At 32.9% G+C, this 26,032-nt stretch overlaps 1 protein-coding gene across 1 annotated transcript in view; it reads left to right on the plus strand.

Annotated features, from left to right (window-relative positions):
- LOC149083477 (kinesin-like protein KIF21A) overlaps nucleotides 1–26,032 on the plus strand; it is a 103,493-nt gene that overhangs the window by 18,795 nt on the left and 58,666 nt on the right. Inside the window, exons 8-22 of the mRNA XM_089233999.1 lie at nucleotides 2,677–2,838; nucleotides 3,523–3,638; nucleotides 7,398–7,593; nucleotides 8,643–8,832; nucleotides 11,721–11,790; nucleotides 13,185–13,391; nucleotides 16,025–16,100; nucleotides 18,882–18,975; nucleotides 19,217–19,408; nucleotides 19,524–19,723; nucleotides 22,320–22,566; nucleotides 22,815–22,888; nucleotides 22,998–23,066; nucleotides 23,560–23,628; nucleotides 24,482–24,601. Of these exons, the coding sequence (XP_089090125.1) occupies nucleotides 2,677–2,838; nucleotides 3,523–3,638; nucleotides 7,398–7,593; nucleotides 8,643–8,832; nucleotides 11,721–11,790; nucleotides 13,185–13,391; nucleotides 16,025–16,100; nucleotides 18,882–18,975; nucleotides 19,217–19,408; nucleotides 19,524–19,723; nucleotides 22,320–22,566; nucleotides 22,815–22,888; nucleotides 22,998–23,066; nucleotides 23,560–23,628; nucleotides 24,482–24,601 (2,082 nt within the window). The remainder of the gene's footprint in view (nucleotides 1–2,676; nucleotides 2,839–3,522; nucleotides 3,639–7,397; nucleotides 7,594–8,642; nucleotides 8,833–11,720; nucleotides 11,791–13,184; nucleotides 13,392–16,024; nucleotides 16,101–18,881; nucleotides 18,976–19,216; nucleotides 19,409–19,523; nucleotides 19,724–22,319; nucleotides 22,567–22,814; nucleotides 22,889–22,997; nucleotides 23,067–23,559; nucleotides 23,629–24,481; nucleotides 24,602–26,032) is intronic.

Genomic DNA, 26,032 nt, shown 5'->3' on the forward strand with positions numbered 1-26,032 from the left:
CTGAAGCATCTCTTGCTGTATCAACAACCAAGAGTCGTGAAGGCTTCATTCAAGCCAGAGTAAAATCAAGGAGTACTCTTCCATCATTTGAAAAAAGTTGACTATTTTATAAAAAAGTGAAATGTAATAAGTGTGATAACAGAGGAAGCAATAGAGGCATCCTCCTGACACCTATATCGTCAAACTATGTTTTTTTTTTGTTTTTATAATTTGGAACATGGTTATAGTTTTGTCCCCACCTCATTTCCCTCCCCCCAAAAAAGGTTTATTATTATTATTATTATTATTATTATTGAGATATAGATGGCTTCTTTCTCAGCCAGAGATATCAAGGAAACGGTTATTTTCCGGATATTATGCTGAGGTGAGCTCGGAAAGAAAAGTCATCACGTCTCCGCCGGGACTCGAACCCAGGCCTCTTGCATACCGGGCAAGCATGCTACCATCTACACCACTGGAGACACATGAATCTGCCTTCCTAATTTCACGCACTGTGTCGTGAGGCGCTGAAGTAGAGGCATTAGTAGCCTCTCTTAACTTCAGGAAATGGCCCCCGGGTGGGACGGTTTAGAGAGATATAGATGGCTTCTTTCTCAGCCAGAGATATCAAGGAAACGGTTATTTTCCGGATATTATGCTGAGGTGAGCTCGGAAAGAAAAGTCATCACGTCTCCGCCGGGACTCGAACCCAGGCCTCTTGCATACCGGGCAAGCATGCTACCATCTACACCACTGGAGACACATGAATCTGCCTTCCTAATTTCAGAATGCGCAGGCGCTGAAGTAGAGTGCCTCTACTTCAGCGCCTCACGACACAGTGCGTGAAATTAGGAAGGCAGATTCATGTGTCTCCAGTGGTGTAGATGGTAGCATGCTTGCCCGGTATGCAAGAGGCCTGGGTTCGAGTCCCGGCGGAGACGTGATGACTTTTCTTTCCGAGCTCACCTCAGCATAATATCCGGAAAATAACCGTTTCCTTGATATCTCTGGCTGAGAAAGAAGCCATCTATATCTCTCTAAACCGTCCCACCCGGGGGCCATTTCCTGAAGTTAAGAGAGGCTACTAATGCCTCTACTTCAGCGCCTCACGACACAGTGCGTGAAATTAGGAAGGCAGATTCATGTGTCTCCAGTGGTGTAGATGGTAGCATGCTTGCCCGGTATGCAAGAGGCCTGGGTTCGAGTCCCGGCGGAGACGTGATGACTTTTCTTTCCGAGCTCACCTCAGCATAATATCCGGAAAATAACCGTTTCCTTGATTATTATTATTATTATATATATATACACTGTATATATAATGTTTACATAGATTTTTATAATGTGCACTTAGAAAAGTCTTTTTGCTCGACCTTTAGGTTCCGTGAGGAACCTCAAGATATTAAAATATTTTCCTAGATTTTGGTATAACGTCTTAAAACCTTGAAAGGCATCTTTTGAATACTAAAGCAACATCAATTTCCAAAAAAAGTGAAAAAACACCCTTTTTCGTTCCACCCTTATGTGCATGTACACTTGAAGTTTTCATTAAATTCTTTTTAAATTCTGGAGAAAACTATGGGCTGGTTGCAATATTGAATGTGACTGAGGGGCTATCAGATGAACAGAAGCCACTACTTGTAGAAGAGATTGTTTGCTTGGGTGAAACTATGGACTGGAGGTGCATGAGGATGGCATTCAAGAACTAGTGGTGAAAAATGTCTAGAAGTTGACGGTAGATGAAGTTATGGATCTCTTTTGCATGCACCAGCAAGAGTTTATGGATAGTATCTCGTCTGAGGAAGAGAAAAGTAAGAAGTCCCTCTCTCTTTCTCATAAAATGAGATTAGAGAGATGTGTAGAGTGTGGGAATATGTGCAAAACTCTGTAGAAAAGAACCACCCAAATACAGCTGTAGCAGTGTGCAAGCAATGAAGCTGTCCAACTAACATTGCAATTTCCTATTTCCCAGAAATCCTAAAAAGGAGGAAAAAGCAAGTGTCATTGGATAAGGTTCTTTTTTAAATTAACATAAAAAGAATAAGTTTGCAAACAATGATAATCGCCCTAACAAATAGTTCTCTTCTAGTTAACAACACTGTAAATGCCATTTTTATTAATAATTTTTATGTGAATGAATAATTGTGGAACAAATTATCCGAGTTATCATTATTTCCTATGGGGAAGTTTGATTTGAATAACGAGCTATTCAGATAATGAGCACGATGGCAGAACGAATTAAGCTCTTTAACCGAAGTTCCACTGTACTGAATATTATTTTGTAGAGGGGTCTATGGCCTTAATTTTATTAGCATTGGGAGTCTATGAACTTCATTTCATTGACACAAAGGGGCCCATGGAATACAGAACGTTAAGAATATCTGTAATTAATGAATCAATTTTTTTAAAAATCCAAAATTTAGTACACACAATAGTTTAATTGCCACATTATATGACCATTAGAATTTTTCAATCTTTGTATTCTTATGTCACCAATTATTAAAAATTATATGCATTATTTCTTTGGTCACTGACTATGTGCACACCCTCTCTTAGATTCCAGGTATCTTTGAATGTAAATATCTAAAAAATTATTTATGTTCTGGATTATGGAAGATATCTCATCAGTGAGATTCATATATGCATTGTTATATATAGAGATGATAGTGTTCACACAAGTTTTTTCATCTTGTTTTTTAGCCTCTAGATGAAGAACTTGGCAATGGCATGGAACCAATAAGTGAACTAGAAACACTGACTGCAAAATTCCATTTTGTCGATTTGGCAGGATCTGAGAGGTTGAAAAGGACTGGCGCCACTGGTGACCGAGCAAAAGAAGGGATTTCTATCAACTGTGGTTTAGTAAGTGGGATTTTTTTGTCTGAATGAATGAATCATAAAATTTAATGTGAGAAACTAAATGATTTTACCTTCATTTATCCCACAATTTCCCAAACATTTTGTTCCATCGCCCCCTTTTTTCAAAATTGTTTTTTCCTTATGGTTCCCTCTCCCCCCATAACTCAAGCTCACCCATAAGATCCTATACTAAACCCATAGTTTCTACCACTCTCTTGAACCATTCAATCGCCCCCTCAGGTGATATTGTTCACTTTGGGAAACATTGAACTATCCAAATTTGAGTTAGAAAAATTTAGTCATAGCATGGATGGAAATTTAGTGGAATACATTTATTGGAGAGCGTGAGCATGGAACTGAAGCTATAAAACTATATGCCGTGAACAAAATGTAATTTTACACATTAAATGTGGTAGGTGTGATGGATCAGTTTGGTATTCTATTTTTATGATCAAACATTCGCTGCAGTTCTTGTGTTTCAAATAAAATTTCAATGGCCATGTGTGAATGAAAGAGGCTTTTTTGGATGTTATGCCAAGGGGAACTTGGAAAGAGAAGTTTGCTGTCTCAGCCGGGATTCAAACCCTGGTCCTCTCACAATCTGAACCTCTCTTTTTTTAATGGCTTTATTGCGACATATATAATTTTATTCAACTAGCAACATAAAATATATTTATTTCCCAACAGCTTGCTCTTGGAAATGTGATATCAGCATTAGGTGACAAAGCAAGACGAGCTACCCATGTTCCTTACAGAGATTCGAAACTGACCAGGCTGTTGCAGGATTCACTTGGAGGCAACAGGTGATGGAAATGTGATCTCTTCATGCAATTTAATATTGTTGAATCCAAATTTTATGAATCAGACTTGTCATGCCTGTTGATATTAATCATTCAAGTTTACATTTACCATTGATCAAATAAATGCAGAGGGGAAAAAAAGGAGGTTACGATTGTGCATAGTTGCCATAGTTTGAGCTGTTGATTGCCACAGCATCAAATTGCAATAAAATGTTAATGTTTCATTTGCTGAGTGTATGAAAGATTGTGTTTATTGAATAGTGAATTTCCATTTAACTTATTGACAATCATATTGGCTAGGTGATGAATATGTGAATAATGTTTACCAAATGTGTACTATTTTGGATGACGATTTCATCTTTCCATGATTTCAGTTTAATTTTTGTAGTAATAACAAATAATAATCTACAGCGAAACACATAATTATGAGACACTCTTAAATTCTAGTGAAATCACAAAGATCAGTAAAGTGAGAAATTTCACGCTTTTTTATGACAGTGCAAAATAACTTAACAAATATTGGGAATTCGAAAAATATTTTCACACTATTTTATGGAAAAACAAAAAATATAGTATAGACAAAATTATAAGACACCTACTGATTTTTGAGGGAAAAGTAAAATAAAATGCAAACAAACTGTAAATAAATTTACCAAAATCAATATTTTGTAGAGCCACCTCTGTTGTTAATCAAAGCAAAAATGTGATTTGGCATGGAATCAACCAAATCAATGAGAAAGTCACAAGAGACATCATTCCAAGTATGCGATATGGTGGCTTTTAGATGCTCAATGGAAGAAAATTCCTTTCTATCTGTGTATACCGATCTGCAAATGATGCCCTGCAAGTTTTCCATGGGGTTGAGGTCAGAGGAACGAGTTTTCTTGCTTCGACCACTGTTTTGAGTGACCTGACACATGAATTGACGAATTATCTTGTTGGAATATACAATCCTCAGCACACAAAGAACTTCTTTATATACACCAAGTTGCTCCTGCAAAAGAGCTACATATCCTTTTGAGTTCATCCTTAAGGGTAGAAAAACTACATCAGTCTTTCCTTGGGCAGAAAATGCTCCCCAAACCATCAGTGAACCACCACCCATTTGACGGCTCATTAATTGCTGCATTGCAGACTTCAAATCATACCAATATGAATAGAAGCCATCTGAACCATCAAGATTGAATTTCTTTTCATTGGAGAACAGGGCAGAATACTACTGATGAGTCCAAGGCATGGTAAATTTTGCGAGACTCAAACGATCCTGTTTGTGTTTCAAAGTTAATGGAGGTGTTTTCTTCATTTTCATGAATTTGATGTTACTTGTAGAACTCTCGAAATAGTTCACTGTGAGCACTGCAGTTGTAAGACAGATTTAATATTTCTGGATGACATTTTTACTGCTAGAGCGCAAACATTGCACTTTGATTGAGCAGATAAGCATGTGGTGTGCCCAGATAATTTTTTTACAGAGCCACATATTGCACGGTTTAAAACATTTGTGACAGCACATCAAAAATGTCAAATTTTATTTGCTATGTTCATTTTAAAAGCGTAGGTACCATTCTGTACCCAAATTTCAGGAATTTAACTTTTTTGCAGCTCTGTACGCTATGGTATTTTTTCTACTGATAAGGTAATTGTAAAAAGGGAATATATTTTTATTGCCACCTCGATGGGCATTTTGCCTGTTGTGGTGTTGTATTTGTATAATAAAAATTATTTGTATAAAGTAGCACAGTGCTACATTACTGTAAAATAGTGGAAATGAAAATGTCTTACGTTTCTGTCCTATTTTCTTACTGAAATTCACAAAAATATTAAAATATCAAAAAATATTTCTCGGGCGTCCTTGTAATTTCACTCACAATTGAAGGGTCGGGGAATGGTTTCAGTCCAAAAAAATCAAAGTTAATATTTTGCGGTTTTTCGTAGCTCAGAACTGTCTCTTTTAACCATGTAGAACACCAGAAGCAAAAATGCTTTCAGTCTGCTGTAATAAAGGAAGAAAGGTATTGGGGGGGGGGGGAACAATGATTTTAGTCACAATGCACAGATGGAAAAAGGATCAGAGTCCACCACATGCCATGCAGAAAGTGAAACCAGATTTCTAAAGAAAAACTTTCTTTTCCGTCTCCTGAAAAATTTAGTTTTATGGACTGAAACCATTTTTTTTCCGACCCTTCAGTTCTAAACAACATGATCGATACATGTACTTCAGTTTCATTATTGTGGAAATATTCTTTCCATTTTTTTTTCATGCATATTTGTGGTATCTTATAATTATTTCTCGCACTGTACTATTGGGTAATAATGTGCACACTTTGGTTTGAGTTGGAAATCACATGATGGATCACACATGAAAGTGAATCACTCAACAGGAAAAATAATGCTAGGACGTACCCCAAAAATAAGTCCTAGCATTATTTTTCTCAGGATTCTCATAATATAAGGCCTACCCCAAAAATAAGTCTTAGTTAAAATTGTCAATCAGATGCATTTAGTACGTCATTGCAACGCATGCCAGATATACTGAACCATATATATATAAAAAATGATGAGACTTTATTATTTTTATTATCAAACAAAAATATAAATGAACAATTTCATTGAAATTAATACAGTGGAACCTCTCTTTTGCAGACACCGGCTGGACAAAAATATTCGGCTGTGAGACAATGGTGACAGGGATTTGAAATGCATGCTTTTATTATAAGGGGGAAATTGTTATTTTTGGCCGTAAAAGAAGGGTGACGGCATTGAAGGGGTGTCCTTCAAGAGGGGTTTTACTGTGTACTTGAAATAAATTAATTATAATATAAACTATAATTACATTTTTGTTGATATCCAAACAAGCATCCTTGGACGAGAGGTGAACACCTACATAAACAGATAATTAGAGACTATGCCTTTTATCAAAGAAAAATGAAGAAAATTACTGGAGAAACTGTGAGATACTGAGGCTTTGTCGGAAGAAGCAACATAAGCACCTCAGCCACATGGGGGCGAGGAACCCGGGCATCTCTGGCAAAACCCAGAATTTATTGATATGTCAAAGATTACATATAGTGCATCACAATTAAAATTATGTAAATCAAAGAATCAAATGAAGGTCAAAGTGTGTGTGCAACAGGCACCAATAATAAACAATTATAGAAAGTTGTATAAAAAATCATATTGTTAAAGGCGCAATCAGAAGTTTGATCGATCAAAGATTGTATAAGGGAAGGGTGAAGCACCCCAATTTGCTCAGAAAATTCAAACCACCGAGTCTAATTCATTTTTGAACACCGTTGAAGATCTTGAAAATTTCTTTGGGGCTTCATTAGGTTATGGATTCATCCTGATCCTTGCTTGCAAATAGTGATTTACTGCCACAGCATTTCTAACAATAAATAAAAAAAAAATCAATATATGACATATTTTGGCTACCCAATGAATGCAGTTGTCATGAGTAAACAACCATTACAGTTTGACGCTGAGGACGGAACAAATGCATTGCCTGGGTTGGTTCTGAAACTTCATGCTTTTTCAGGATACTCCTAATAGTAGCCCTATCCCGAAAATCAGCTCTAGCGCATGTTTTGAAGCAAACATTAATATAACATAGACATTAACCAGGTCTTATTTTTGGGGAAACACTGTATATATTTCCAAATAGTATGTAAGCCATTTAAAAAAAAAGTGGTTTCATTTATAAAAAATAGTTCTGTGTCAATTAGTGTGTTTGATATGTCTTGGATATCTTTTTCTTACATTTAGCCAAACGCTGATGATAGCATGTATTTCTCCATCGGATCGAGATTTTATGGAGACCTTGAACACCTTGAAGTATGCAAATAGAGCCAAGAATATTAAGAACAAAGTATGTATCAACCAAGACAAGTCCAGTCAACTGATATCAGTTCTGAGAAGAGAAATTCAACAGCTTCAACTAGAACTCATGGAATATAAGCAGGTATGTGATAACGGCCATTTAACGTAGAAAAACACTGTTTACTGAATTGTAGCCAACTACTTAATACTCTGTGGGTCCACCTTAGGCACGAAGGATGTCTGAACTCGTATCATTGAGTTGGATATGTTGAGGTTCTATTGTTATATTGCTGCAGCGCGCATGCGTAATTATGCGATGGTGCCATTAATTTTTTTATGTGTTTTATTATTTGTCATTCAGTTTTTTCACCTTTTATACATCCTAGCAGTTCTCTCTGTTGGAGATGACTGCACCATTTTCCCGACTGCTTTGTGTACTCTATCACACCCCACTATGCCCCCTTACCACATACACCTCTGCCTTGATTATATGTGCAATCACTGTTCCACTGAAAAACCTGTAGACGATGCAGAGCTAGACGAGATCTGACTGATATCTTTGGCTAGTGAGATCATATGATCAGTTTTTGGTGAACTACTTAGGTAGGGGTACGTGGACCCTAGTAACTGAGTGCAACAAGAGATCTATTGTACTTTTTAACATTTTTTTTGACATGATATTTATTGTGTATTGAAATTTCATCATGATTTGTAAACACTTTGCTTTGTTTGCTCCTACTATTGGAATTTTTTTCCACAACTTGGTCGAGGTTAAGTCTGGCAGGTCTTTTGTAGGATTGGTATATTTGAAATGATATTGCCTAATTTCAATGATAAGGAAATAGATATCCTTATATTTCATCACTGAGCAATGAGACCTCAGTATGTCATCTGTTGCTCCTGGACTGCATAGAAGTTATTCTCAAAAATGGGGATTAAAGGGGGGGGGGGGGCTCAAAAATGAGAGGATTTAATAAGGAGTAAGTCTAACTTCCTAAGTATGATGCAGAGACCTTTAAAAATTAATGTTATAGGCAAAGTAATGTTGAAAGTAATGTTAAAATAATATTCTAAGATCTATGTAAAAGATATATTTCAGATTAGAGATAAATCATAATTTACCGCAATAATTGTTCAATTTTTTGGAATGATCTCACTTTTGGCTTACACATTTTAATTAACAAATTCCAGGGCAAACGGGTAGTCGGAGAAGATGGTATGGAGACGGTGAATGATATGTTTCATGAGAACACAATGCTGTTGACAGAAAACAGCAACTTGCGGACACGACTCAAAGCACTCCAAGAAACTCTCGAACACCAAACAAATCGAGTGACTGAACTACTGGCTGAAAAAGCAACTGGTAAATGGATTACATCAGGTATATACAGTATTTGGATTTGTCTAAAAAATTTTCAATTACTGGTTTCATTTCTATCTGATGCATGAACTGACTTTTACTAATCCGGAATCGATTTTTGGTACTGTATTTCTTGGGAATACAGTACATTAAAAATTTTTTTCATAAACTTAACTGCTGCATAAGTACCATTTAATTTTTTTTGAGGTGTAATTCAAGTTTCCTACACAACAGACCTTTATAAAGATTGTGTAACGACAACCCTCCAAACAAAATTAGCCATGGAAAATTAAATATTATTAATATAACTTCTATTGCTATGATGTCCAATGATGTCAATGTTGTTGAGTTCACATAATTTGATAAGTGTTGGTCAATGCTATTGATTATTTATTCTCGGAATGGACATATATTTCCTAATAGTTTTCGATAAGCAACTTAGTAGATTGCATAGGTGCCAATGCTTCCAATTTTTCAGCCTTATTAAAATTTTCCTGTCAAAAACCAAATTCTTCCAATTTTTTGTATCTTTATAAAAGCAACCCTAAAAATCCCTTTTCTTGAATAAAAAAATCCCTAAAGGAAAAGTTCTTTCAGTCCTTGTAATTCCAAGCTGACCATGTTTTCTTAGGAAAAATATCGGAAATCAGGATTTTTCAAGTGTGGAAAAATCAACAGTTGTGCTCTAAATATGATGCAAAAAGAAACTAAGTTACCAATGATTGTTAAAATTGCTGAAAAATCACTAATGGTGATAAATGAAGTGCTACTAAGAATCACATTGGATTAAAATAAATTCTACAGAAGAAAAAAACTTTAGTATGACAACTATGTGAGGTAAAATATTGTATCGCAAAACCTATCTTCAACGGAATCACAAGGGGCTGAGATTATTTTCAGTTCAAAACAGGTTTCTGCTTAATAACGGTTCAATTGATATATGTTAAATTATGTAACGATCTCATTTGTAATTGAAATGTTGTAAATCAAATAAAAATAAATTCATTCAAAATAAAGTAAATAATTTAAAAATAAATAAAATAAATAAACTAATACACATTTACTTTATAATTACTTATATATTAAATATTTAGATTTTAACATATATATAAAACGTCATTCTACGCTATTCTTCTGAAATGACATTTACGTTCTTCTTGATTTTCTTCATTTAATTTTAAATGAAGGTGTTAATATCTGTTGTGTCAGTTTGTTTGTTCATTGTCATTTTTTTGTTTATGTAATCCTCAGCACCAGGGCTGTAACTAGGTTTTTTTTTTTGAATTTGGGGTAATGTGATCTTGCATGCTGACCTAACACTGTATTATTTCATGATTTTATAATGGTGTTTTTGTTCTCTCCAAAAATTTCCATCCCTAAATTTTGCCTCCTGGGCAGTTGCCCCTTCACCCTACTCTAATTCCGGCCTTACTCAGTATTGCGATCACTGAAAGCAGCTTGCGTACAATTTTGTAAGTCTTGCATATCATTTTAAAATCCAACCCTTGCATTGATTTCTCCCACAAAAAAGCCTGTTTCCCAAAAAATTTTATTGCAATTTCAGAAAGCAGCTGCTTTACTATACATGGCTTATTAAAATCATAGCATCAAGTGCATAAATGGTTTTTGATCATCTAAGGGTGGATGATGTGGAACTTACATTGGCAAGTAGAGATTACATAATAAATTTTGGTAAAGCACTTTAACATTTTGTATGATCCCTTGGTCTACAAAACATTCAAAGTGTTTGTGTGAAATTTTCCATCAAAAGGCACAATTTTTCTTTCCATTTCTGCATTAGACAGGTTCCATTTAATCCAAGTATTTTTAAATCTGCATTTTGGTATTGAAATCATGGCACCAAGATTTTTTTGACAGGTTTCTGCTCAATATAGGTTCCATTAAAGACAGATTTTACTGTATTTATAATTTTCATTTATAAGTTGACAAAAAATAGTTTTAATCTTTAATTTATTTCAGTGAAGGATAAAAAGTTCAAGTAGGTTTATTGAATATACAAAAAAAAAAGAGACATTTTTAATTTTCAAAAATTGAGATGTGAAAAATACAGGAATGTCCCTGAAAAATGGTTCACATGGGTTGCCCAATGCAATTTAAAAAATCCACAGTTTTCCCCCTTTTATTATTATGAAATGTTTTCTCCAGTGCAAAACATTTCATCACGTGATAAACGACAGATTTTTCGTCAATTGGCACCTATGAAACTGCTAAACTAATGATTTTTACCCCTCTTAAGTTTGGTGTAATACTATAGATTAACGAAAACTTATTTTAATGAGTGAACATTGTATAAGTTTTCTATCAGATCAACAAGAGCATCTTTTGCAAAATGGCTTTGAAGCAGCAAAATGATGTTAGTTGAAATTACAGTGGCTGCAGACCCATTTGTTACTCATGGGTCAGCAAGTTGAAAATGTGTATTTTTTTTCTTAGCTGGATCCATTAAGGAAAAAGTAAACACAAGTTCTGGAACTTTATTGTCAAAAACATGGGTATCGCAACACTTTTTTCTTGAGAAATGTGGTAATACAGCTGTACTTTGCAATTTACCATTCAAAGTGCTCGGACAGAAACTACGGGATGTACTTGTTTTTTGGAAAGTTTTTATACATATTTGGTGGTTTCGTGATTTAACATTAGTATTGAATTGAATGGCACCGCTGCTCCTTGATTTAACAAACTATCATTAAATGCTACTAACTGTAAAAAAAGAAAGAAAAATACCTGAATAACTATTTCTATTAGAAATTACCATTATTTTGTGCTTTAAATGTTGATGTTATAATTGACTAACAATATGTGCTTGATAATGTAATGCACGTGTTAATGAATTGCTGGATGAGTGTTTGCTAACATTTATAACGGAAAACACAAATCTATGCATGCAGGCGGTGATGCTCCACAGTCTGAAATAACTGATGTGATAAAGGGATACTTGAAAGAAGTTGAAGATCTCAGGTATGATTCAAACTTGTGCTTGCTGCATTGTGTGCACTTTATTTATCAATGTATTCAAAGTTATGCAAATGGTTCTTAAAAACATTTATTCAAAAAGTATTAGCATGTATTCCAGTCCACAAGATTTGAATAGTATTTCATTTTGAAATTGGCTACATGTGTGAAATCAAATGTAATATTCAATGATGTTTACAGGTAAACTATAAACATCAATTGAGTTTCATAAATATTTTTGCAACAATTAATTTTTAAACATTTTTTTATCAGTACTTTTCATTTGTATTTGGTCTTTAAAAGAGTTTATCTCTTTCAAAGACTGAAAAAGTAATCCTGGGCTATAAGCCAAAAAAGTTTATCCATTCAAGGTTGAAAAGGACATGATTTTTGAACACGGCTTTACCCTCTATGGTCCTGTGCATATTTTGATATACTTGTACATGGCAAATACATGGTTGAAAAATCCATTATACCTATTTCTTTTCTCAGTTTTTTCAGTATTTTAAAAAGTACATCTTTTAGTGCCATTTCAGTACAAATTATGGTTGTATAAGTGCAATACTTTTTGGCTAGGAAGAGTTGCTTCCTTACCTATGTCATTTTTTGAGAGCTGCCCAAATTTAATGTTTTCAGAGATTTATAAAATCCCACAAGATTGAGGAGATTGGAATTAAATTCAAGGTGAAAACTATTCAACTTTGTTAAGCAAGATTTTATCTGTTTATAAATTTCATTAAAATAAAGGCAATGTATTGTATATTAAATAATCATTTTAGTTAATTAAAAAATCCACTCTAATTAATTGAATTGCTATTCTGATGAAAGTTTTTTTTCAGCTTTATACATCAAAGAAATAGATCTTTTCCGGATTTTATACCGAGCTTAACTCGGAAAGAAAAGTTATCTGTTCTTCATAGGGAAGGGGCAGGGTCGTGTCTACATTGGTGTATATGGTAGCACACTTGCCTGGCTTGCAAGAGGATATGGGTTTGTTTCCTGGCAGAGACCAGATGACTTTTCTTTCTGAATTTGCCTAGGCATAAAATCCAGAAAACGTCTTATTTCCTTGATGCTGTGCAAATGTATTGTTTCAACTGAAAATATGTTTGTTTGGAAATTTACATCTATTTTCTAAAAAGAAAATTTCAATACCTTTTTTATGTGGTGTGAACCATGAAGGGTTAATAACCATAAACTATCCTTGCTTGTACTGTACATACACAAGTCAAGCCATGAATATTGATTATAGTTTATCTCAGTCCATGAATCATATTTGTATTGTGTTGTTCAGAATAAAATGTTCTAGATTGATGTGAAATATAAAGTTTGCTGCAGTCTATATTATGCATGCCAAAAATTTTATAAAATAATTTTGAGCAAGGTATCGGTTTTCTCAGGACAAAACTATTGCAATCAGAAGAGATATGCTCGCAATTACGCAAGCAAGTTCAAAAAGTGCAGATGAGAACATCTTACGGCTCACCTGTCATTGGATTCCCTCAGGGAAGTTTAAGCTCTGCCAACTCCACATCTGATCTAATTTCAGAAGCGAAACAAGAAATCGACAAATTACGAAAGAGAGCAAAGTCACTGCAAGGAGGCGGGTAAGAACCGAACAATTACAATATGAATTTTATATATATGATAGAGTAATCTTTATTTGAAATGCAGTGTTTGAAAATAGCTTATATCAATACTAGTACAAATAGCATGTCTTCTAGCAAATTCACATACTCACAGTTGTTAAAATGAGGTATTTCCATACTCAGAAATAGAATGAAAACAAGATGAAAAAATTCATTATTACTTTTTGTATTCTTTGTGTGATTGCCTGCCCATTCGATGCGACCATATTAGTTTCAAGGGAGAGGTGAAAACTTTTGTTTGTGTGATTTGCTTGAAGCAGGACTTGACAACCCGAAAAAAATATTTATGCACCAGATATATATTAGACACCAAAAAAATATTTAGGCCGAATTTCTAAGGAGCCAAGCATGGTTTCTGCTCAAGAAAAACAGTTCTAAATAATGGTTTTTTTTTACTTTCCTGGACATAGTGACCCCTTCTCATGTTGAAAGACAGTGCAATGAAAACAATTTTTTGTTATCCGTGTATTCCAATCTAGCAATCACATGCAGGGAATGTCATGTGTCAATACCAATGTTCTAGTCACCCTGGCACCGGGGACTTGTCAAAGAATTGCTTGGAGCATGACATTTTGGCTACAATGTCAATATTTAAGGAGTGATCAAAGGTTTATATTAATTTTGAGGTTGCTTCTTAAATATTGATATAAGTAGCAGTTTAAAAGATGTAAAATTCTCGAGAATAATCTTTAGGAGGATATTCTCATTGAGGAGAATATTTGAGAATAATCTCTCGAAGGACTACTATTATAAATAACTTGAGAATATTCTTATAAATTCTTGATAAGAATATTCCCCGGTTATTTTTAATATAGTTATATATAATATCTTTAAGAATATTCTCTGGAAGGACTATTTTCATAAATTACTGTGGAATATTCTTATCAAAAATAATTATTATTCTTAAGTTATTAATGAAATAGTCCTTCCAGAGAATATTCTCGAATGTTCTCCTTGATGAGAATATTCTTCAGTTATAGGAGTCCTTCCAGAGTATTCTCAAGAATATTTGTAATATATATATTGTCACATTGCCGCCAGGTCTCGTTGAACCTGTCACCATATTCATCCCGTCGCGTGAATCTCTCCCAGGTTCTTTACAGAGGACTTGAAGATGGGCAAAAACTCACAGGAACGAGGATCTGAGAACGCAGAAACATCTGCATTTACCGAAACCAGAAGTCCTGCTTGAACTAGATCAGCCTTCCAAACATACGCCTTTCCCTCTCGAATTCGGCCGCCTAAGCCCCCTTGGCAGTCCAGTGGTTAGGGAACTAGCTTCTGACTGTGCAGATCTGGGTTTGAATCCCGGGTTGGCATGAATGTCTACTAACACTAACGAATTCCCTGGACAGATCGTAACGATCTCTTGGGAATACGTGCTGATCACATTATTATTTAAAAAAAAAAAAATTCTAACAATCGCATGCCATGCAAACCTCTTGCATGCATTGCCAATGCCTCTTTCAAATTCCTACCCTTTGTAACAATACTATATATAAAAATATATTATAATAAATAATCTCTATAAATAACTTGAGAATGATTCTTATTATTTTCAATAAGAATATTCTCTAGTAATTTATGATAGTAGTCCTTCGAGAGAATATTCTCTGTTCTCATCAAAAAGACAGGAATATATTGCAGCCCACAATATTAAACTTTAAAAGCAAGAAAATGAAACCAACATGGCTGAATTGCACAACTTGCAAAGAAATACAAATGATAAAAAATTTGAATGTATGTACATTGAAGAAAACAAGAGTTATGTATCTTCTTAGAATGAAGATGATTGTTTAAGAATAGCTTTCTTTATCAATCAATTTGGTTTAATTTTTTGCTTTGAACTTATTTCTGAAAATTTATCTAATTTTAAAATACTTTTTTAAGGTTTTAATCTTAAGGTTTTTAAAATATTCATAACTAAACTTTTAAAACCTCTCATCACGATCAAGAGAATATTCTCAAACTAAAAGTCATTGAAGGGGGGCGATTTTGAAAAAAATTTTTGTTTTAAATGTTTGAGGCAATGAAAATTAATTTATATTTCATAATATAAAGAAAATTAGTAAAAAAAAATCATTATTTAAAAGAAAAATTAATATTCTCAATTATTCTCCAATTTTTACATCCAGGAGAATATTCTTACCTCACATGTGTAGAACAGTCAAAGGTTTACTATTAACTTATGATCAAAGTTTTCTCTGCTTCAAGATTCAAGTTTTTATCTGATCTTTTTTAATGTAAGCTTGCATATTTAACAAGACTGTTTTAAAAAAAAATGAAAATGTGAGTGCCCAAGATAAATGAAGTGGCCATCTTTAGTGTATGATAATTTTAGTGAAATCAGTCAAAAAAAAGATTTTTAATAGAAGAAGTGATCTCAAGTATGGCATCTTCCTTTTACTGCAATTTCTGGAAGGGTCAAGTCAATTTCTTCATGAACATGTATTTAGGAAACTGACTTATCTGGCATTGCATGCACATGTGAATGTTCACAACAATCCAGAAATGAATAACAGACATAAATTCATGTGTAACAGGTGCTATTCTATATTTTCTTCTGTTTATTTATAATTTTTTTTTTTCAGTGGAATGGAAAAGGGTAGCAAGGAAGAGCTCAGGCAAGAACTGGAAGAAGAAAAAGCTAACGATACAGACCCAGAGGTAAATTACTCCGGTTTCTTACATGGGGTCATCACCTCAACAACCTAGCTATGATTTATTGAAAAGCTTGGTTACTTGACATGATAAATTAGCTTATTGCTCATATTGCAACAGTGGCAGAGCCTCCCAATAGCTAAAAGCATAGATGTTTTTGAAATGTTTCTCACAGAACCGATATCCTTTTATCTTCCTACTAACCTGATTTAAAAATGGAAAAGAAACATGTATAATGGTTGCACTGATATTATGATACTTATGAAGGGGAAAAAAGCAAAATAGGTGAGTGAGTTTATACAAATACAATGTTGTAGAATCAGGTGTCCTTACACCATACTAGAATAAATCAAAATTTTTGCAATATTTTAGCCACATACTTAAGAATATTCCAAATTTGGGGTTACTAATCTTCAAAAAGTGGCATTTGTGAAAATCATTGAAACAATATATAGTTGACATTTTTTTTACAAACTTGAACAGTTAATTCGTAAATGGGAAAGATATTCATAGAAATGGCATATTGTTTGAGACTAGAGGACTAGTTCATAAATTGGAGGTTTGTAAAAATCAAACAGCAACTATATAAAAATAATTTATTTTAACATTTACAAATATTTTAAATTTTTGGTCATCCTCGGGGATGAAGGAGGGAGAAACAGGTCTCCTATACTACTTCCTATCTACACCTCTGGATGTAGCCTTCTGAAACACTTATAGCTAGAGCCAGGCAATTTAGGCACTAAAAGTCTTCAAAATAGACAGGCAAAAAGGCGCTAAAAATGCCCTTGAAAAGACATTTATAATTAATGGAAAAAAGAATAAACTAAAAAGCTATACTATAATAAGGGTTCGAATACTGGTCATCATAGTTACAGCTAAAAATATCTAAGTTCTACAGAATACGGCTTCTGAAATTTAAATAAACATAAAGTCGTAATAGACATTTTTGGTGGGAAAAATTAGAAAAAAAGTGGGCTGTTCCGATTAATTAATTGTTAATCACCTTTGAAAATTTTAGTTGAGTTAATTGACTTGATCACTCCAATTACAATTTGAGTGAGTACATAATTTACTATTGGGCGCGGTAACCAAGGTCGATTAGATACTCGCCTAAATTACTAAAAAATGTTTAGAGGTGTTGCGAGTTTGATACTTGGTTCGTCCTTGTCAGAAAACTTTCCTGACACGGATACAACAGAAACTGCGACATTACAGCAGAAAAAAATTTCTACCGCAAGGAGTCCCACATTGAAGGGTTAGCACACCAACCTCGATGAGTATAAAAAAACAAGCCTGCTGTTCGGAATCAGCAATAAATTGTAAGTCGCAGTCTAATTAGCCCTCGTGTGCAGAAAATGACTGTGGTGCGACAAAAATGATCAAATGATCATAATTTGCTATTTAACTTGATTTAGCGAAACAGATTAGACATCTTAAATCATATACCTATGTATAACATTTTGGATAAGTGACCATATTTAAAAATATTTGTATCAATATTTAGATCAAGTTTTTCAATGAATCAATGAAAACTCAAGATTTCAGTTTCAAATTGAGTGTGATGGGAATTTCAGAAAATGAGATAAAAAATTTACTGTCTCCGCTATGAACAGTAGTTTTCATATTCTTAGAAGCATCAGCTCCTATTTTATAGTAGAGTTTATTTCCTGTAGAGTTTCTATGTAGGAAAACAAGCAATAGAGTATGATCAAAAGTAGTTTCAAAATCTGACTATCTAAAATAACTGATTAAAAAAAAAAGACAAGATTTAAGTGAAGAAATTCCAGGTTTTGACAAAATATGTTCAACATATTAAATTGATTTAAACGAGCAGCTTTAATTTCTTAATGTACATATTCCTATATTTGTTTGCATCTGGCTAATAGATGCTTGAAATAAAATATATTTTTATAGCAATCAATATTACATAGTTACGAAAAATATTTGACTGAAATTCAACTGATCAATTAAGAATTTTTGATTAACCAGTTAAAACATTTAATTAATTCCCATCCCTAAAAAAACATTTTTACAGAAAAATGTAAAAATGAGCAAAAAAAGGCATTTGTAACATTTTACCTGAACTTCCAGGCTCCACTTACAGCCTTATCATGCTTATTGTTTTTGAAACTAGGTGTTTTATCTATATCTTGGGTAGGCAATATCAGTTGTACCTCTATTGTAGAAAGGGAAAAGAACTGACAAATTTTTTGAATAGCTAAGTGAGAAAATGAGAATGTTTCCTCTTGTCAAATATTGGGAGTTTAAGTACCCTATCTTTTGATTAAATCAGTAATGGGCAAATGTTTTAGAAGTGGGCCAAAAAAAAAAAAAAAAAAAAATGTGGGAGGCCAATATAATTTATTATAAAACACTTCTATACTACTATTTTAAAATCTGCTGGGGGATGGATAGAACCTCTAAGCGAGCCATAATTTGCCCATCATTGGCCTAAATCATGTTGACTTTTTTCATTTAGTCACAGCAACCTTGTTTTCTATTACACCTAATGACATTTCTGAAAGCTTTCACAAGCCACTGTGCTGATTTCTGCCCTCATTATAATTTGAAGCGATGGTGGTGGTTTTATGTATGATTTATTTAGAAGAAATTAAAATAAAAATGTGTATTTCATGCCTAATAATATCTCAACTCTGGTAAAGTGAATACCGTTTTTAAATAAATAAGAGGCAGCTGCAGTTTTCTCTAAGTTTCTGCATTTAAAGATATGAAACTTTATTGCAGGTTTTAATTGAATTTAATTTTTTACACCCAAACCAATAGATGAATGGTGAATCTAATGAACTCTGTGAGATAGAAGATGATGATGATGGTGAGAGTTCAGATGATACTGACGGCGAGGAAAAAAACCCAAACGGTAACGTATACTTCTGTATAAAAAGTATATTGGCATCAAGAAAAAAGTATGGAATGATTGAATGTAAAAGAGTTTGTGATGGTGTAATTTTTTTTTTTTTTTTTTTTTTGGTCGTCGTTGGTTCTTTTTTAAATTCAAATGCAGCCAATAATCTTTTTTCAATCTAAAGACAATCTCATCAAATTTAATGCTTTTATTTTTGCATACTGAATTCTTTTTCACTATTTCTGTACATTTACAGAGGCTTACCGCAGTGATCTTGTGGAACTAACAGTAGATATATCCATGAAAGAGCGGCTCATTGAAGAGTTGGAGCAAAGCCAGCAGAGATTGCTTACCATGCGACGCCATTACGAAGTGAAAGTGCTTCAGCTAGAGCAGAAGATCAGAGAAACAGAGATAGAGAGGGATCAGGTTTTGGCAAATCTCAGCTGTGAGTTTCTTCAATTTTGAATTCCTTCAGGTCTGATATTGCTTTTCATTGTCATGTTGCACCAGTTGTTGATTTCAAATGTCTTAACCTTCATACTTGTTTGCAATATTCAAAGGTCACAAAGGCAACAAATCAGAAGAAAGCACTAAAAAGGTAAAAGTCGAATATGAAAAGAAACTCGCCACTCTACAAAACGAGCTGAAAAAGATGCAGGTAGCAAAGAAAGAGCATGCTCAACTTATGCGTAACCAGAGTCATTCAGAGCGCCAGATTATGCACTTGAAGAACGAGTTAGCAGAAATGAAGAGAACTAAGGTATCATGATTTTTATTAATTAAAATAACAATTTTCACTAATCAGACAAAAAAGGAAAAAAAAAAGCTTAATGGGTGAAAAGGAATGGGCCAAATTGACAAAAATCACTTGTATTTGACCAAGGGAATCTCAGATTATGGCACATGCTTGGGTCAATTAGCACAGTGTTCTTTATTTATTGGTCCATAAGAATTTTCTACTGGTTCGCAAAACATTTTACTCTTAATTCATGTAACCTGTACATAATTCTAGATTCGATAAATAAAATGCATGTTATATACTATTTATGAATTTTTTGCCTGTTCTCAAATTATATTTCCCCTATTTATGTATTTTTTGCTGCACGACAACTTATTGATCCTATGTGTGGTGGATCCTACTTATAATGTTCTCCTACTCAGTACGACTTATTTTCATGGTCAACTCCTACTCATAATGATTTCCAGTTCAAAGGCATCTATGTTTAGAATGTCATTTTTAAAAAAAATATGGATTTCTTTGTTTTCATTTTTTTATGAAAGCCCCATTTCTCATGATTCCAAAACAAGCTTTGTTTATATGATGCTTGGAACCAAAGTTGTGCCTACTTTAGAAAATTTGCGGTGTTACATCAAGTAATTTGTGAATAAAAATTTTACAGGTGCTTCACGAAGAACAAAATTTTTGGCATTTCACTTGAGTTTGAAACATGATTTCTAAAACTTTATTGATTGTATTACAAAATTCCAATATATTTTGCCTTATATTATTAAGGTTATAAACCCCAAAATCTGAGGTCTAGCAAATGCATTTGTCTAATTACAGCGTTTTATGCATGTTAAATAAAATTTCAAAAAATTTGCATGTCATCAACAGCTTTAGATGTAACTTATGATCATACCACAAAAATTTTCCATACCATAAAATGATCATACCTTTAAATTGTGCTTCATAACCTACATCATCACTAACTGAATAAGTTAATGTACTGTGAAAATGACAAAACATTTCGTTCATAGAATTTTTTTGAAATCGTGTTGAAATCATGAATTTTGCTTAAAATTTGAAATAAAATTAGTTTTTGATAGTAAATGACATAGGTAGTCCAAAATTTATTGCAGTTTTCACACCAAGTTGAGACACTTTCTATCAAAAAATGTCATTAAAGCCCACTCCAATACCATTTTATTAAAAAGTGCTAAGAAAGGTAGTTGGAGTGTTTTCCTGCTTACATTTTTTTTCATGAACATTATCAGCAGGACAAATTATATTTACTGCTGGTCTGCAAATTATCTCTGCTGTTTATTTTTTCCTGGTTCATAATTATTTTTATTATGTTTTATTTTTTATTTATTTTTTTGACAGTCCTCAGACTATTTATCCTTACTGCTGTGGTGGTCGAGTGGTCATAGTGACTGTCGCCACAGTGGTGTTGTTTTTCTGTGGTTCCCAACTTCAAGGCATGAATCCGAGTTAATCTCCCGGTTAAAGCGTCTTTCCACAAAGAGCAACAGGCTTACAACGATACAATTATTCAATCATTACACTTCACTCATAGTTAGAAAAAATTGGCGGCAGATGACAGCACACTACACATAATAGCCGCTGTGGTGGTCGAGTGGTCATAGTGACGGACTCGCGTTGCCAGGTCCCGGGTTCGAACTTCACCGTCACCACAGTGTTGGTCGGCTGAAGTTGGTTTTCTGTGGTTCCCAACTTCAAAGTACGAATGGGAGTCGATCTTTCCTTTAAAAAGTCTAGCCACAGAAAGCAACAGACCTAAAAACAGTACAAATGTAATTCAATCGTAACCACCACTCACTTCACTTCTGAAATATAGATGGCGGCACTGAAAAATCAAACAAAACACTACATAGGCACTCAGACTGTTAGGTACACACACAGTTACACTTCCGACACAACTCACTAGGTAGTAAATTGCTCATAGATGGTGATAGATCTGAGTTGTGCTCGGCTTGAGAGAAACAAAAGAAAGCAAGAAAAAAAAAGCACTACACATAACAAGCACTACGCATAACAAGCATTACACAGAAACAAACTTCACGTCAGCTTTCACTAGACGTATACACACATTACAACATGTACCAATTCGTTAGAGGTTCCGCAAAGGAATATGGACGAGGTGCATGTATGGCTTAGTAGTAGTAGACTATTTCTCCTGTTTAAGTATTTTTTTGCCAGTCTGCAAATTATTGATCCTTTTTATTTTCTGTCAATGTGGAAATTATATATTTCTCCTATTTATTTATTTGTTGCTGATCTGCAAATTATTTCTCCTATTTATTTAGTTTTTTGCTGGATTAAAAATTATTCACTGGTCTATGAAATTTTTCAACTATTGTTGAGAGGCATAATGGGCACTTGCTTTTTTCCAAAATTTAATCTTTTATTTGTGCAGTGAAACATTTTGGCATGATTTGGTTCAACGACAATCAACAGCACAAATTCTAGAGTTGATTTTGGAATCAGAAATTCAGAGAAATTATAATTTTCCTAAGAATTATAAAGGTTTTTTTAACCTGAAATTAATATTTTTTTTTGTTATTAAATTTTATTACTTTGAATTCGCTAATCATATTTTTGTTTTGCTATGTAGGTTAGGCTTATTAACAAGATGAAAGAAGAGACACAACGCCATAAAAATGAATCTCAGAGAACAAATAGAGAAATTGCTCAGTTAAAAAAACAAAGTCGTGTTAGAGAAAATCGTATCCGTAATTTAGAAACTGAGAAACGACTGAAAGAGAATGTCTTAAAAAGGAAGCAAGAAGAACTGGCAGCTTTGCGACGAACATCAAAGCCTATGTCTGATTCGGTTGCTGGTCGAGTCACTAGAAATAATGGTAACAGCAAGTCTTTTTATTTTCTTAATATTCTTTTTAATGTGGCTTGATTTTTTAAATTTATGCTGATCTGCAAATTATTTCTCCTATTTAGTTTTTTGCTGGATTAAAAAGAGCTTATAAAAAAAATTAAAAACTGTGTGCAAAAAATATATGCATACAAAACATCCACATAAATAAAAAGTTTAATTGGGAAAGAAATGTTTCCTTTTTTCTTCTTAACTTCAGAATTATTTTTATTATTGCAGCCCAAGGACTCAGGCGATCTCTCCCTTTTTCACCAAAAGTTGCCAAGACACGTTGGCAAAAGCTAGAAAAAAATGTAAGTTATTTTTGAGCAAAATTATTGAAGGTTGACTTATTTTATAGTCAATAAATGATTACTGTTTTATCAATATTATTAAATGAATAAAAAAATTTTTGAATTACAGATTAATCAACTTGTGATGAGCAAACAAGCTATATATAACATTGAAAAAGATATGGAGAGGTTTCTCAAGGTAATGATTGAGAGTGATGCATGTGAATGAGTATAAAGTTTTGTGACACACTTTATCGCTCAAAAAATTCAAACTTATTCTCATACCGTTGAATTAAATCAGATTATATTTACACAAAATATGTATGTGTGTATATCTATGTACATGTATATATAAAACCATATGTTTCCATGAGAAAATTCAAATGTGATTTTCATGGATCTGCTTGGGTGGACATGGGTCCCTTGGGAGATATCAAACCATTGTATTAAGTTGTTTTTGTGTTATGTGTTGGGTTGTTTTTTTGTTATGCCCTTCTATTGTATTTATATGTGTGAAAATTATAAAATTTAGAAAAAATAAATTTAAATGAATATAATTCTGAACATATATGAAATCTCAGCAAGATGGTGTAAATGTGTTATTTCTAGTGCAATATTTGTTGTTTTTTTTTTTGCCGAACTTAAAAATTATTTATGTATTGGATATTCATTACTTTTTTTTTCAATTTAAGAAACGAGAGTTACTCACTAAACAACTTGAAGCTCTTCAATGGAAGAAATCAAAAGCTGCTTCAGATAAGGTGGGATGAGAAATTTATGTTTAGTATGATCTGGTGTGTTAATTATTTTTAAAGTTAATCTAAGATATAGTTTGATCTACTCAGTTAATCAATTAATTTTATTTATTGATTTGTTTTTGTTCAAAGCACAAGGCATGATCATATCATTTATGTACAGTCTCCAAGAAAAATAAAATTGAGTTATAGAGACATGCTTCTGGTGAAACTTAAGCTATACATGTTCCATTTCTCTCAAAATCAGTTGCCAAACGTAGAAAAAGTTAAAGAATATGGCTAAAATTGTTTTAAAAAATTGACAATTTGCTTGTAAGAAAGGGCTACTGCAGATTGCAGTGAATTAAAATGTACTTCAATAAAAAAAACGAAACATATGAAAAATGTATGAGATGTATTTTTTTAGCGATAACCATCGCAATGTAATTTAAGAGTAATAAAGATAACCTTTGTCCAAAGTTTCAGTTAACGATATAAATCTGAGTAAGTTTCATTGAAAAACAAAGAAAAACTTGGATATGTTTATTTAAAAAAAGTTAAGATGCCCAAAATTATGGGAAAATATAGAAATGCCCTGTAAAATACGATCACCCTATGTATATGGAATATTACTATGCCATGCACTAAAAAGAAAAAATGCTGCTCAGATAAAAAATGATAATAGAAGGAACATTGTAAGTGCTCTTCAACGAGCATTGTTGGGTTCTTCAACTTGGAGAATTCTTTAAAATATTGAGAAAGTCAGAAAACTGATCATGGAGAATAAGAGGAGGGCAATTCAGATGCTGTTTATTTACTATACTTATATGATAAATAAATAGTAAAATCTTTGATCTAAATTGATGTTACTGAATTGCAGAATGATGCAGCTGTGCAAGATTATGAAGATGAGATTGAGTCATTAAAAGCCAATATCGACTACTGCCAGGAAAGCATATCTGAGTGCCAAACAAACATAATGCAGATGGAAGAAGCCAAGGTGAGTGAATTAACCCATCACAAGCAGTAGATTAGTCCCTATGTATGATGACAGTTTTTTTTATCCTGCTGCTATTCAATTCAACTGATTGCTGAAAATTATGTTAGTCAATGGTAGAGTTGCTTCCTACTCTTCACTAATCATCATCTGTTTGTCAATGTTCGCTTCGGAATAACATGAATAGAAATTATTTGGAATAATATGAATATAAATTATTTGGAATAATATGAATAGGAATTATTTGGAATAATATGAATAGGAATTATTTGGAATAATATGAATAGAAATTATTTGGAATAATATGAATAGGAATTATTTGGAATAATATGAATAGGAATTATTTGGAATAATATGAATAGGAATTATTTGGAATAATATGAATAGGAATTATTTGGAATAATATGAATAGGAATTATTTGGAATAATATGAATAGGAATTATTTGGAATAATATGAATAGGAATTATTTGGAATAATATGAATAGGAATTATTTGGAATAATATGAATAGGAATTATTTGGAATAATATGAATAGGAATTATTTGCATGAATAGAAATTGGAATTATTGCATGAACTAAGAAAGAGGAAAAACAATGTTTCCAATATCTCTGTTGATAGGATTGCATTGTCATAGTGGAATGCCAATGTTTGCAATAGTGCCTATGAGTGGGCTAAATTATATGGGGAAAATTTGCCAATTTTTGACCAGGGTTTGTTGTTATTTTTTACTAGTTTTTAAGGCTTGTTAAGAGACTTGCTATTTTTTTATTTGGTTCATATTCCCAAACCTTTTGTCTCTATTTTTAGTGATCAGTAATTAAAATATCTTTTAATGGTAATTTCTAATGAATTGTTGTTTGCAAAATGGTGAAGTTTTCTAAGTTAGACAGTTCTGTGTTTCTCCATTTGAACTCTTCTAGAAGGTTTCGATTGTTTAAAATCAAAGTATTTTTTAATAACAGTCAATTAAAATGAATGACTATGTTGAAGTTGACTTTAAAGATGAATGAGGAAAAAAAATGTCGATGTTGGATAGGCCATTAATAATAAGAGCTTAGAAAACATGATAGAATTATGTCATAATGAAAAGTGAAATAAAGTGCATTTATTTTCCCAGCTGTATGCTCAATGTTTTCATGATAAAAGATTAATGGAAAAGATAAAATTGGCAAATCTACAAACATAAGCAGCCAAGAAACAACAGTTGTACATTTCTTTTGGAAAGGGTTTTAATTTCTAAATTTATTGAAACAACTTGACTAAAGATGTTTTCTTTAAAAATTATTATTTTTTCACAATTTCAATTTTTTCATAGTTTTTTAATTTTTTTAAAACATTTTTCATCTTCAATTTTGCTATGTTTCTCATTTTTGTTCAGCTTTATATTTTTCATAATTTTTGTTTATTACATTTTTTGTGATAAGATGTTTT

This window comes from Pholcus phalangioides, unplaced genomic scaffold (genome assembly GCF_987345545.1).
Source record: "Pholcus phalangioides strain wild (caught in Gottingen) unplaced genomic scaffold, Ppha-v1.0 ptg000008l_1, whole genome shotgun sequence".
In the NCBI taxonomy this organism is placed as follows: Eukaryota; Metazoa; Arthropoda; class Arachnida; order Araneae; family Pholcidae; genus Pholcus; species Pholcus phalangioides.